This window comes from Syngnathus floridae, chromosome 2, assembly GCF_059516105.1.
Source record: "Syngnathus floridae isolate MCC-2025c chromosome 2, RoL_Sflo_1.0, whole genome shotgun sequence".
In the NCBI taxonomy this organism is placed as follows: Eukaryota; Metazoa; Chordata; class Actinopteri; order Syngnathiformes; family Syngnathidae; genus Syngnathus; species Syngnathus floridae.
This window is the reverse complement of record NC_142414.1, coordinates 16,995,484-17,009,673: the sequence shown is the minus strand read 5'-3', so window position 1 is coordinate 17,009,673 and position 14,190 is coordinate 16,995,484. Positions and strand designations below refer to the sequence as shown.

The window sequence follows — 14,190 nt, the reverse complement described above, 5'->3', positions numbered from 1 at the left end:
TGAGTGCGGATGGTTGTTCGTCTCTGTGTGCCTTCCGATTGGCTGGCAACCTGTTCAGGGTGTCCCCCGCCGGTGGAATATGATTTACCCTAAAAAAAAAAATCTAAATATTTTTATGTAATCCATGAAATTATCCGTGAAAATTGTGGGGTCTTTAGTTTTTAACGGTGGGAGCTCATTTAATTGGAAACAAAATGAGGAAGGTGTTGGTCAATTCTTATGACGCATGCGATACGTAGCAGACAAGTCGGCAAAATTCGAATTTGTTGTTCGTACTGTTAAAACGGATTTTAGTTGCTTTTTTCTGTTCTTTCATCTTCCCTCTGTTGCGTGTTAAACAAAGTCTTGGATTCAAGAGCGGCACAACACCGATCAAAGTTTTCTATGCCGTGATGCCAACTGTAAATCACTGTAAATCCTATTTACGTCATCTTTATGACGTTTTTTTTTTTTTTTTTGCACATGTATACACACTAATATTGGAGCTCACAGCTTTACTGTGACCATCCTTCACAAAATGCTACATAAAGCACATCTGAAGATGTTTCTCTTGTCCTTCTTTTTGTGGCAGAATATCTGTATTGGCTCAGTTTTTTCATTGGACTTGCAATCTTCTCTGAATGGATCTTATCATAGGGTCAAAGCTAAGAAAGATGGACTAAGTATCATTGATGCTACCTTAAGAGCTGTTGTGGATGAAGTAAGCTTGCGATGTGCTTGTTCATATTTTAAATTCAAAATGACAAATGTTTCAACCTTTTATTCTTCCATAAGAATTCCGTGGCCAGACTGAATACTTCCTGTGCTCTCTACTTCTTTTAGAAAGGTGGGGTCCATCCACTAGCCAACTTGATACACAATGAAAAGGAGGTGGAAATGTATAACCCTATAGTTCTAAGTCCCAGTCTTCTCACATTCCCATGGCAACCCAAGGTCGGCGTCTATCAATACACAATAAAGGTATAATTCAATAATATGAGCAAATGTGTTTTGTGCAAACACCTTTCCTTGTGTACAATTTCTATTCAATGTCGTTAAGAGAGGTATCTTTGCTCTCAATGCTTTGGATAGGCAACCGGCGGCAGTGGAAATTTCAACTGGTCTTCCTCCAACACAAGTGTGGCCACAGTGACTGTCAAAGGCGTAATGACAACAGCCAGGGACATTGGCGTCAGCATAATTAAAGCGCAGGATATGCGCAACCCTCTCCACTTTGGGGAGATGAAGGTATTGTGGCTGCCAACATTATTGACAATCCCTTTCATTTGCAAATTTAATTGGCAATTATGAATGTATTAGTATTGAATGCAAGAGATTTAGCAGTGCACTGAGAGCACTCTATTATCTGCATTTTTTCCGAGATTATTTATTAATCTCAGATACTGTGAAACATTAATTAACGTGGCGTGAGATTTTTTTTTAAGCATAAAAGAGACATTGTGGCTAGAGACAATTCATAAAAGCAACAAAGAGCATCACATCATAAAGAACAAACACATCACCCAACCCCGAACTGAAGACCTGCTGGGTGAGAAGACTGAGGTCCGCCACAACAACAATCTTTTGCGGGGAAGCTGTCAGATATCACTTTGATTACTTAATGATGGAGCTTTATCTACTTAAACGTGTACTTTCATCCCGAAGTTTGACATTGATTATAAAAAATGTAATCCTATAGGTATATGTCATTGAACCTGTGGTAATGGCCTTTGCGCGCTGCCAAGTAGAAGCTCGAGTGGGTATGATTCTAGAGCTACCGCTCAGAATATTTGGCCGATTGGAGGAAAAGTGGATGGAGCCAGTCATGCTGAGTGACTGCTCCCACTTTGACCTGCAGGTAGATGAGGAAAGCCAAGGCGTCTTTCAGCAGCTCGAAGGCAAGTCTGCAAATGCATTCTGATGTATAAAAAGATTAATTCCTTTTCTTTTTGCCGGTGGCCATCAAGTAAAGGTCACTATCTAATAGATGGCACATTCGTTGGTCATCCTGCTTGTCAGTTAGGAACAGACAGCTCAGGCATATTGTATTTGAGAATAAAAGTGCATGTTTGCTTGTTATATTGTTGTTTGTTGTTTGTGGCAGTGATACGCAGTTGTACGCAATACATCGATGTGTGTGTGTGTTTGGTAGGACACACAGAAATTGTTCAACATTGAAACATTTTAAAATTGGTGGTTTAAAAACACATGTTTCTGCCTTGCAGGTCTTCTGGGTCCAGGCCAAGGCCACTGCAGTGGGTTGAGAGCCAAAGCCCTGGCCCAGGGCTACACCACGCTGTCGGTCAGCTACAACCATGGCAATGTTCACCTCGGCGCAAAGATCACGATTGCAGCTTACCCTCCCCTCATCGTGAGTCCTCAAAAGTCTCAATACGAATATACTTGTCGGCAGATTTTGTTCAGCTAACATCACAAACCTTCCCTTAAGTCATTTTGTGATTATCTTCCTTTGGCCTCAAAAGGCCAATTAGCCTTTGTTCTCGAAGGTGGCAAAAAAGCCACTCTTGCACGCACCGTGGGCATTCATACACATAGCCTGCCCTTAGAATCAAGGCAGAAATGGGATGATCAGTGACTCTTCAAATGATCTCCTCTTGGGTTTCTTCCAAGCTCTATGCATTTTAATTATGCATTATACGCTTGCTAGTCTGATTTATAAAAGTACGCCTCTCTGCTGCATAGGAATAAGATGCGCTGGGCGATATTGAAAAAATCTGCCATTGTGATGTAGGCCGTTTTATGTCATAACAATATACGTGGTCACGCTCCTTTATTAGACTAATTGTCATTGGCAGGCTATTGACCCCGTGTCCGTGGCTGTTGTGACACTGGGTTCCTCTAAAGACATGCTGTTTGAGGGTGGGCCTCAGCCTTGGGTTCTGAAGCCCTCTGAATTCTTCTGTGACTTGAAAGCTGAGAATGAAGAAAGCGTGAGCCTGACTCTGGCTAGCCCACTCTCCCATAATTACGATCAGCACTTGGTCAGAGCAACCTGCAGGGCATTGGGAGAGCAGGTAATTTCGCCGTTGTGTTGATATTGTGTTGTCGCTTGAATTTTTCGTCTCTTGACTACACATTTCAGCTTTGTATAAAATATTGGCCACAGCTCTGATCACAATGGTACCTACACATTCTAATCCGGCAGAAAATGTGCATATTCTGATTTTAGAGAAGTGTATTGTTGTGGTGACCCCACTGTCAGGTTTGTAGTGACCCATCAAAATTTTGCAGATGCTCGAGGTGAGGGTGAGCAACAAGGCCAGTATGACCAACCCTTATCCCGCCGAAGAGCGGGCATCTGTAAAGTTTGTTTGCGCTCCTCCGTCACGCTTCACGCTGGTCCCAGTGTACGCCGTTCCACGGCTAGAACTCTCATGCCCTCTGCTGCAGCAGAACAAATACGTGGTACGCTACTTTCTTTCTCCTCCTTGATTTAAAAAAACAAAAACAAAAAACCCTTATTATTGCAATGGTGGTATTTAGACAAAATTATCCAACGACTGTGTCTCTTGTTCTGTTTTAAAGGTACCGGTTTCAAATGACCCCAACTTAGTTTTGGAGCTTGCAGCTTTTGATGAACAAGGGCGGAAGTTTGACAACTTCAGCTCACTGAGCACAGTGTGGGAATCAAGCAAAGTGTCCCTGGCCAGTATCGAGCCTACCCTACCTATGACCCTTGAACCTTTTGAGGATGAAAACAAACAGATGAAACTACACGGTCGGTATCAGTGTCTGTTCTTAAAAATTGGTCTTTTGTTATATTTTATCAGACCTAAGCTTGGATATTTATTCTCTCAGTGAGCTTTTTGTAGAGGAAGCCTTCGCTGAATTGAATGCCTCAACTTCCATTGCTGGAATTCATGGATTGCCTTGTTTTTTGAATTAGCAATTATTTGTCACCCGCAACAGGCCGGCAGACCGTCGTCGTGCATCGTCAATCGGGGATTGCTGCCATCATGGCGACAGCGCTGGAATATCAGCGGTCTCATATCCAGGCAGCCAATGTTCATCGACGGGTACGTGTCAAATTTGACAGTTTATCTCATCATTGAACAGTTTTTCTCTCCTTGCTGTGACGGTGACCTACTTGCCCATTTTGTCTTCCCTGAAAGACATTAAAACCCCTCTTTGGTACATATCTAGTATAACAAATTCTCAAATCTAAAATCTACAGTACTGCATTTTAGTTTAAAAGGAGGCTTTCATTATCAAAGCCCCATTTAATGCTTTCTACCAAAAAGTAATCTGCAGCTACACAAGGACAGGCGCATGTTAATATTGCTTGTAAATATGCAGTCATTACTTTGGGTGGGAAACTGCATTGAAGATGGCAAACAATTGTAGCAGTTTCTGTTTTACATTCATAGTGTGGGCTTAATTGTTAGACAAAAAATATACAAAATATTAGGGTTTCTTTTGACATTTTTTGTCACACAAATATAGCATCTTGCCATCTTTGGATCTCAAATATTCGATGTTGCTTGACTCTGAATGCATAATAGCATCCTGTGGATGCAGACTGGATGCATTCTGAATATATATACACTTGTCCATTACCCTTTACTTTTTATGCCTGGTTCGATTCCTGGTCAGGCAACCATATGCAGCCATAGGGAGGCACATGTTAATGTCTCCCCTCTGCCGGTCTCAAGCCTGGGTAAATGCAGAGGGTTGCGTCAGGAAGGACATCCAACGTAAAAACGTCTCATGTGAACCATTTATACAAAAACGGATGGTTCGCTGTGGCAACCCCTGAGGAGAAAAGCCGAAAGGAGTCACCATTTTAGATCTATGGTCAGTTGTGGATTGACTGATTTTTCATTTATTTCAATTAATTAGTTTCTTTTTGTCTGTTTCAACTGTTTTTGTGGAAAGGGTGACACGTTTACCCCTGTGTCAGCAACATTGGAACTGCTGTTAGTTGAAGCTGTGAAGGTTCTTCCTGACACATTGACCATATTCAACCACCCAGATGTGCGGGTAAGAGATGTTTTTATTTTACTGATTGATAACTGTTAGGTCCATACATTTAGTATTAAGTACTGTATTTTTTGCAAGTAAGCAATTGTGACGATGTCCGTCTATCTGGTGTTACCTGCACAGCATGCTCAATCGACCTTGCACATGAGCTTGAATCGTGAGATGAAAGTCTTATCCATACCAAATTTGAGATATGCTGAAAGGTTTTTGGTATGTTTTTCCCAACAGAGTAATCTTGTCGTACGAGCGGGGTCAGGCCACTTTTTTGTCAACAGCAGCATTAAAGACATTGCAGATGTGGTGTTTCAGGACACCCAAGGAACAGTTCAGGTATGTGGGGACATCTGGATTTGTATTGGAGTTAATTAGAAAGAGGAAATAGGAAAACACAGTAAAAATGCATATGGTGGGTAAAAGGGTTCAATATGAATTCCTCTATGTCACCAGGTTGCCCCTATCCAGCCAGGTGTGGTGCAAGTGATGGTTCATGACCTTTGTTTAGCGGTCCAATCTACAGCCAAAGCCACAGTGCGGGTTTCTGAAATCCTGGAGGTGAATTTGAGAGTGGTCGACAAGGTCAGTTTCCAGTCTGATAATTCCTCATTTAATTAATGTGGTTTATACGATGATCATTATTACAGTGTATGTAACACATTCCATACGTGCCTTGGTCGCGCTCAATATATTTGTTCTGTTCTGCTCAACTTGTAATATTCATGGAGCTCCCTTTGGTCTGCCCTTCCTGTGACCCAAACTGGTGATTTCTCAAATGACTGGCCTCATTTGTCTCATTTACAGGTGGAAATTGGCAAATCAGTAAGGTGTTATGTCACAGTATTGAATGACAACAAAAAGCCTTTCCCGACCAGCTATTTCCCGTTCATGAAATTAAAAGTTAAGGCAGCATCTTCAATTGTCGCATTCATGTAAGTGATATGACACTTGATGTGACGCTGGTGTTAAAAAGTATCTTATCCTTAGTGGACACATCTTTCTGTTTTTTTTATAGACCACTCGCAGAGTCCACAGAACATGACACTGCGGTTTATGTTGCAAAAGGTCTTTCTATTGGCCAGACAACGTTGTCAGCTGTTGTCGTAGATAAAAATGGGACAAAAATTTCATCTGCCCCTCAACAAATTGAGGTATTTTGCTTGTTCACGTCACTCAAGTCATGATCACGACTTCCAGCATACAAACTACACTATGTGAAGTCTTTTTTTTATTTTTAAATAGGTATTTTCACCATTCAAACTCATGCCTCGGAAAATGACTCTGCTGATTGGAGCGATGATGCAGGTGTGTTTGTGTATACGCAACCGATGCTCATGCTGACTGCGAGTTCATTTGGTCCGCCATCACTCTTCCAAAAGGGACCTTTGCCATGCTTTCTTAAGAAAACAGCATTGGCCTCAATGCTCTCTCCTCTTTTGGTGCACTGTTGTTATGCTCATTAAAAAGCACCGTTGCGTAATCAGAACGGGCAATGTGATGTACCGCTTCAGAAAGTTCATGTAAAATCTCGTGATTTTTGCCTCTATGTAACTGTCATCGTCAAATGAATGGCTATTACTTTTCTAAAATGCTTAGGCGTGTGTGTTACATTGGCAAAATGTACTGATTCATCTGGTTCAGAATCTCTCTGTTTCTAGATCACATCCAAGGGTGGACCACAGTCCAATATTCTGTTTTCGATCTCGGATGAAGACATTGCTTCTGTTAACGGCACAGGTCACGTCAAGGGTGTGACCGTCGGTAACGTCACTGTGACAGGACTCGTTCAAGCTGTCGATGCTGAAACCGGCAAGCTGGTTGTCGTGTCAAAGGTAAATAAAGTCATCAGGTGATGTGGGTGAGTTGTCACAGATGCAACTGCAAATGGATTCTTCTGTGTTTTTAGGATCAGGTAGAAGTTGAGGTTGTGCGTTTGACTGCCATTCGAATTCGAGCACCCATTATACATATGATGACGGGAGCGCAGGTACACACTGAACATTTTTAGAAATGCTGTTTCCAGTCGAACACGTTTTATTAAATGGTTGCCATGGGCCCTTGTCGCACCTTATTTCCTTCTGTAGATGCCTGTGTTTGTGATGGGTTTGACCAATAGCCAAACACCCTTCACCTTTGGCAATGCTGTGCTAGGACTTAGCTTCCACTGGTCCACTACCAAAAGGAACATCCTGGATGTCCAGTCAAGACACTCTATGGTATGCATGTGCACCACTTGTGTGCACTATTGTTCACTATTCACTCTTTGCCATATTTGCCTTCCTATGCCCACAGGCTAATGTGGAGCTCAACGCTGAGCACAATTTCGGCATGAGCGTAACAGGTCGGACAAAAGGGCAAGCTGGGCTCAAGGTTGTCGTCAGAGTTGTCGATCCGGTTGTTGGTCAACATGCTGGGGATTTTCCAGAGCTCAACGATACGATCCAAATCCGGGTACACCTCTAAAACTGGGCTCGGATTTGCATTTTACTATCAAGTGATCTAATTGCCATCATGTACCAACTTGCCCCATCTCCTGCTGCGTCCTTCAAATCTGCACGTCAAAAACTGCAAAGCAGTGCAATTAGTGATTCTGAAGTCAGCTTTGTGACGCGATAAGGCTACAAATTAAACTTCACAGTATGCCAGTGACTGTAACATGTCTACCGTGCCCTAATAATGGTAGTGTCACTCTTTGCTTTGATCAAGGTCTATAACAAGCTATACGTGATTAAACCCCAATTTGAGATACTCATGAGTCCAAATTCAACCTTCAAAGTCGAAACAAACAGGTCAGTTCAGCAAGTTTCTTAATGAAACAAACTTACCTGTAAGTTGATTTGTGTTGGTGTGCACTAGGGATGGCAAGCCTGCACTGTCATACCAGATGATGAATTGGACTGACCAAGTTGCTGTCGCGCAAGTTGATGACAAGGGCTTCCTCTTCTCTGGCCCACTCACTGGCATGTCACCACTGCTGGTTACTTGCCGAGAGTCCTTTGGTGTCAATCAAACTCTCATCGCCCCAGTAAAGGTCAGTTTGAAAGGCTTCCTCTGACCTTTTTGTTTTAAAAGATTTAAATTGCTATTTGACTTTAGATTTATTCAATGCAATGTTTGCGCACATACCGTATTTATAAATCACTCTGTGGGGCACTTTTTAGGGTCCAGAAGTCTAAGCGGCGAAAAAATTAAACATCATACTTGAACTGCTTCACTACCTTTATCCAAAGACATTCAGGTGAAAATCAAAAAAAAAATACCAAAACCATCAGCAAAACCTAATCGACAATTGTGTTCATCATTGCAATTTGGTTCTTAAGTCCATGTTTATCCATGTTTATGTTCCATGTTTATCCATGTTTATGTTCAAAGGAGCTCCAGGCCGTCAACCTCTATCCCTTGCTCTCTTGCTGTGTGGTAAACAATTGTACAAAGTCTTGTGGTGACATTGTAAGGCGGCAACAATCCCCTCCTCTTCCCTTAGGTGGTACCTGTGTCCTACATGCGTTTCAGTACCAGTCCAGCGTTACACACGCCCACCGGGGACAGCTTGAAAGCCCTCCCTTTGGGCATTGTCCTTACCTTCACCGTTCATTTTCACATCAGCACCGGAGAGACCCTCCACAGCTCCAACAGCCGTGTCACCTTCTCCACAAACAGGTGAGTCTTCACTCTACCTCTCGATCTGAGCAAATATCCCTGAGGAGTGGGGTGCCAAAGCCACAAGCCACTCAAACATGTCTGACTGATGATGTACAACAACCTTGAATAATTTACACAATTGTTTTATGATGACTCCAATTTACATCTCCATGTGGTATTCCTGGAAGACTGAAAGCAAAATATTTACAACTGAATACCAGACCTGTGAGCACTAAATTCTGCAATATAAGAATGATCGTACAATTTGGATTCATGAGGCAGACACTACGTTAATTCACAAAGCTGAGACAGAAAAACATGAAGTACCTTTCAAATACTTTTTCTTTGCTAGGGATGATCTGGTGCAGATCGAGTCTGGGCCTGATAACCACACTTTGACGGTCAGGACGGTGAATGTAGGCCTCACGCTTCTGTCTGTGCACGACAACGAAAACACTGCGATAGCAGACTACATTCCTCTTCCCGTGGAGCATGCCATCCTGCCAGGAGAGGCCCAGAGGCTGGTGGTGGGAGACGTCATTTGCTTTACTGCACAGCTGACCAGTCAACATGGTGAGCATGTGAATGTGCCAAATCATGGGAACAGTTTGCGCAAAGTGTTTTCACTCTACTTTTCTCTGCAGGAGGTTATGGTATTTGGAGCTCCTCAGCCAACGCTGTGCTCCAGGTGGATTCCAAAACCGGTGCAGCTGTGGCCAGAGACAATGGGGCAGCTACCGTGTACTACGAGATACCTGGTGTTTTAAAAACATACAGAGAGGTAATGTATTTTTTCTTAAACATAGCAGAGCTCATAGTGACAAACGTAGCTGGTAAAATTTACAAATGCTAAATTACTGCGGTGTTGTTTTTTTGGTCTGGAACTGATTAAGTTCTAATTATCCATATTAAACTCGGGGAGAGAAATTTGAATCACAAACAAGTGGCATAGCAAAAAATCTTTACATACAAAACTACAAACCAAAATCACCCAACGGGCAGTGAACGTTAAAATAAACATTTTCAGTCATTTCATAAGCCTGTCAATAAAATGGGATTATATGTGCCACAAAGAATAACCTGAAGCACAGCCGTGTGTGTGTGTGTTAGCTCAAGTGTCTCATTAAAGCACAAATGAAAGAATGAAACTGCTATAATGTAATCAGTTAAGGAGACAGTCCCAGAGATTGGAATCCAAATTAAGGTAACAAAATAAAATAACTTTTATTTAATAGGCAGTTGTGTTTTGTTCTACACGACCGTTCAAATGTTTGGGGTCACCCAGACAATTTAGCATTTTCCATGAAACATAATTGCACAAGGGTTTTCTAATCATCCATTAGCCTAACGCGTTTAACGAACACAATGGACCATTACAACACTGGAGGGATGCTATGTAACAAGAATAGTCATTTACCACATTAACAATGTATGTAACATTTAATGTTTCATGTTAAAGTTTAATGTTATCCTCATTGAAAAAATAGCAATTTTATTTAAGAATGAGACATTTCTAAGTCACAACAAACGTTTAAAGTACCTCTAAAGAATTATGAACTGGAGTAAGTGAGAGTACTCAGCGTATGAGTATTGAGCTCACACAAGACAGATTGTGAACCACTCTCATCGTCAGAAAGAACGTCCTCCCGCGTCTAGGTGGTGCCAATTTTTGCGTTGGTGGTAACACTTGATCAAGGACAGAAAAGATGAATTGTACATTACAGAATTTAGTCTACCTAATTGAGCTTAATGTAACCTGCATATTTGCACAGATACTGAATCTCTTATTTTAAGTGTAATTAACTAGCATTTTTTTTTCTTTTCCTCCTGACTGTTAGATTGTGGTGAAATCGTCTCCAAGGACGGCCGCAATAGCGCAGGCCTTGCCAGTTAGAATTAGCAAGCAGACTGAAGTCTTATTTACAACCAGAGGACAAGGAACCAATCTCATTGGTACGGGAAATACTCAACTTGTCAAATGTTTTCACGACACGTCAATACTTACAAAACAAATCACTGAATTGTTGTTTTTCCACTCATCACCCCAAAAGAGAACAACATTGTTAAACGCTAATAGAACCTTGAAGGCCACTTGCTTGGGTGAATAACTAGAAATAACTGCAATTGACTATTGATGTAAAAACCTGCACCAAATTGCTCTCCACTTTAAGCCTCATGGCCCTCATATGTATTGAAGTAAAAAAATTCTGTGTGTTGTCTTCAAGTTTCAATTCAGAATATAGTTAACAGTGGAGCTTATTAAATCACTCTCAAATGCTTTCGGCACAGCTCCTTCCACGTTTCCAATCTTCATCTAATTTCTTTAACTCGTCTATTTATTGTAGCCTTAAGCTTATGCCGAAATGTATCATGTAATGTAATGTATCCTGCAGGAACCTGCTCCTCGTTCCAGACAGCAGCCATCGCGCTACTGCAGCCAGAAACATCCGTCACTTGCCACCTCAGCTTTAACAGCGATGTTGATTTCCCTGCAAGCAGCGTCTTCAAGACACACACCAGTTTTGATCCCAGCATTGGTATGTCTTGCCTAAATTTACATACCTGTGGGGAATGCTCCCTATTAGATCTGTAATGAGCTGGAGAATATATGTATGTATTACCCCGTGTCTAACCAGATAAGTCAGCTGAGAACCAGTTCCCATTTCGAATGATTTTAAAGAAATAAAAGTGAATCTGAGGTCTCAATGCCCCCCTGGTTAAACTGCGTTTGATAGCTTTGACGTGGCTCTGTGCAACAAGGTTGTCTTGAATCAAATGTGGCCTCTGTGCCTCCAAGTGAGGGGTCAGGTAAATACAGCCGCCAGCATGATATGTTTTGCTGCAGAGGCTTCTTCATGCTTGAAACCTTGTCTAATTGCATTGGGGTTAGTGGCTAAGCTTTTTTGATTGGGTTGTTTTTGTTTTTATGTCATTTTGCCGGCTGCTTGTATAATTTTTTTCACACCGTCATTTTTTGTCCTTGCAATAGGCTTGTACAAGTGTTTAATTACTCTACAGCCAATGGCAGACCAGCTGACCCGAGTTCTCAACATGTCCATGACCAACCTGCTAGTGAAGGCTGGCCTGGAGGGCAGCGCCTTATCTGGGGAGCAGGTCAGCGCCAGACTGCCGCTAGAGCTCACTCTCTACTGCGACCTGACTGTGCGCGCCCTCTACTGCCACCTGACGGAGCTGATACTCTCCAACCTGCAGCCATCTGTGGAGCTCACAGTCTTCGGTCCAGCTGTTGCCCGAGCATACTTGACGGTCAGAGGAAAGAACTTTTTTTATCCAAATACAGATGCCTCGGAAAAACAAAACAGTACAATGGACTATATTTCTGTGTTTTAGGTGGTTTCCAGTTCTCCCGTCATTGATATTCAAGAGATTGAAGCACACAGAAGCTCTCCGAGTCTGTCAAAGTACACCATCAGGGCTTTGGACCCGCAAGCATCAGACTCTGCTTCCGTTACCATCAGCAGTGCCTTCTCGGGTCAGAGTCTCATCATCCCGGTCACTTTGATACACGAGGCTGAGCCTGGTGCAGGGATCCAAGGTTCGTTTCCCTCTGTGGGTTAATGGGGAGTCACAATAACGTTGTGTCTTAAAAGGAACTGTGTTATAAAATCTTATGATTTTCATTTGTTTTACACTACTAATTTTAGGGAGAAAAAGATTGTCCAATTACATCAACATACATTTTTGAATAGAATTGTTGACAAAACATTTCTGCCCTGTGTTGTAATCAATAATTTGTGCGTTGTTGTCGCTCTATCCAGGCCTTGGAATACATTTTGACTCGTACTTCATCTTGTTCTCTTCAATTAAAGCCGCTGCACAATTTGTTAACACAGAGAGGGACCTCGGCCCACCACACGACTATTACCACGTGATGCTGTTTACCCTGTTGGCCTTGCTAGCTGGTACATCCATCGTCATCATCGGTAGGGTGCCAGTTACTACTACTATTAAATCGCTTTCATTTTGACCTCTGTATCTTAAATTGTAACACACCTTTGGTCTTGACTGTGCTGTTCAACACTTTAAGCTATGATACATGTACAGGTCATACTTGTATATCATTTTAATGATAATGCATATCATTTTTTTCCCTCTTTGAATATGCTATTTTTGATGCTCAGTCTTGATGGTGGTGTGGTTCTAATAAACTTTTCACAAACTGTCCCATTTTGTCTCATGCAGTCTACCACTCAGTGTTCCCGCCAGAGCAGCCAAAATATCATATCGTCATCAGGAGGCCTCCACGTTTTACTGGTAGGACACAGAATGACGTTTCCTGTTAGAAAACCAGTGAATACGCTTGAAAGAAAATAATGAATACACTTACAAGAAAAGAATGCGAACTGTTATGTCATAAATCTGATCTGGCATTCACCATAATTGCTAACAGTAGACTAAACCACTACTCAAGCTAATACCATACTAACAATCACAAACATTTTTCTCATATTACATTTTATAAGTACCTTTGAATTTACTGACACCCCTCTTTCTTAGCCCCAAATTCTTTCAACCAGTCCATATCCCGGATGGAGACAAACAGCATCTCCAGGTTGCGTCTCTTCTCTACCAACTACTGACAAAGCCTTCATCATCCCTCTCGTCCCACAGAGGGTCATCCCTGAATGCACCTCAATACCCTCACAGTGAAAAGCTGTTGGATGCAACTGCAAAATCGTTGCATTTCGATATTGGTACAAGACTTGCAATGGCCTTTAAAGGCTTGCATGTGTGTGTGTGTGTGTGTACATAAAGTATCAATGGCTCAATGTCTTTGTTCTGCCATTTTCTGAACTTTGGTATACAAGCCCCACTCCAATTCAGTTTTTATTTGGACCTGCTCGAGGTACTGGGACTGAGTATCATTGCTTCACTGCTAAGACTCATTTCTGTGAGTGTCTTGATTTTGTTGGAAAAATGTTAAATGTGGTAATGATGGCAGAATACTGTACATTACAGTAATGCCTAACCAGCTCGTAGGAATATATAATGAAATAAAAGTGATTAAACAAAATTCTATTTAGAGAATTTTTTGTTCAAAGTTTTTCCTGCACCAGCTTTGTTGTTTTGCAATGTTTCCCTCTTGCCTAGGAAAAGTGTAAAGCCAAAAGGGCTGTTTATAGGGAAGTTCACCCTGCCATGTAGCGCTTGTATAACCACAACATAGGCCCAAGGGGGTCTTTTGTGCAGTATCATTTCAAAGTCTTGACAGAATAAACCATGCAGGGCAGGGCAGGGCAGGGCAGCTTGAAGATGTGTACATTTGAAATAAGCTACCGCTTGCACGAGGCTGCTTTGACTACTTGGACTCAGTTAAAATGTGAATACATGCAAATGTGGAAGTAACAGTTTCAAAATGGCTGGTATTGGATGTTAGTGGCATGTAAATGTGAGCCTACAATCCAACTAGGACTCATTAAGGCAGTCAAACCCACCAAGCTCAAATGACATTCACTTCTTTCTCTCAAGGCACACAGTTTGCATAAAGTCGTCCACCACCTGTCAGCCCGCCACGCTGGGAGCCGTTGGGCTGCATCCGAGGCGAAGGCGAAT

The 14,190-nt window shown here is 42.0% G+C and overlaps 1 protein-coding gene across 2 annotated transcripts; it reads left to right on the top strand.

Annotated features, from left to right (window-relative positions):
- The first annotated feature begins 459 nt into the window (after nucleotides 1-459).
- Nucleotides 460-13,651, top strand: LOC148402244 (nuclear pore membrane glycoprotein 210-like). 2 transcript variants are annotated; one of them, XM_088369601.1, is made up of 31 exons: nucleotides 460-700; nucleotides 823-960; nucleotides 1,072-1,227; nucleotides 1,679-1,877; nucleotides 2,205-2,350; nucleotides 2,796-3,014; nucleotides 3,232-3,405; nucleotides 3,526-3,718; nucleotides 3,910-4,016; nucleotides 4,876-4,980; nucleotides 5,209-5,310; nucleotides 5,428-5,556; nucleotides 5,779-5,906; nucleotides 5,990-6,125; nucleotides 6,217-6,279; nucleotides 6,633-6,806; nucleotides 6,881-6,961; nucleotides 7,059-7,190; nucleotides 7,267-7,425; nucleotides 7,681-7,763; nucleotides 7,831-8,005; nucleotides 8,459-8,634; nucleotides 8,969-9,189; nucleotides 9,261-9,397; nucleotides 10,455-10,569; nucleotides 11,010-11,153; nucleotides 11,606-11,883; nucleotides 11,968-12,172; nucleotides 12,447-12,560; nucleotides 12,820-12,891; nucleotides 13,135-13,651. In XM_088369601.1, exons 1-31 carry the CDS (start codon nucleotides 518-520, stop codon nucleotides 13,215-13,217), a joined length of 4,527 nt encoding a protein of 1,508 aa, XP_088225727.1. In that variant the 5' UTR covers nucleotides 460-517; the 3' UTR covers nucleotides 13,218-13,651. The 2 variants fall into 2 exon arrangements, with proteins under 2 accessions (XP_088225727.1, XP_088225729.1); XM_088369603.1 differs by lacking the exons at nucleotides 460-700; nucleotides 823-960; nucleotides 1,679-1,877 and having other exon boundaries at nucleotides 1,087-1,227.
- The last annotated feature ends 539 nt before the right edge of the window (nucleotides 13,652-14,190 follow it).

Bases quoted from the DNA above. Each gene is read 5' to 3' on its own strand.
- LOC148402244 (XM_088369601.1), top strand. From the start codon at position 518: ATGCTACATAAAGCACATCTGAAGATGTTTCTCTTGTCCTTCTTTTTG. The intron at 6,962-7,058 runs GTACACACTGAA...TTCCTTCTGTAG, and splicing joins ATATGATGACGGGAGCGCAG to ATGCCTGTGTTTGTGATGGG. The intron at 7,191-7,266 runs GTATGCATGTGC...CTATGCCCACAG, and splicing joins TCCAGTCAAGACACTCTATG to GCTAATGTGGAGCTCAACGC.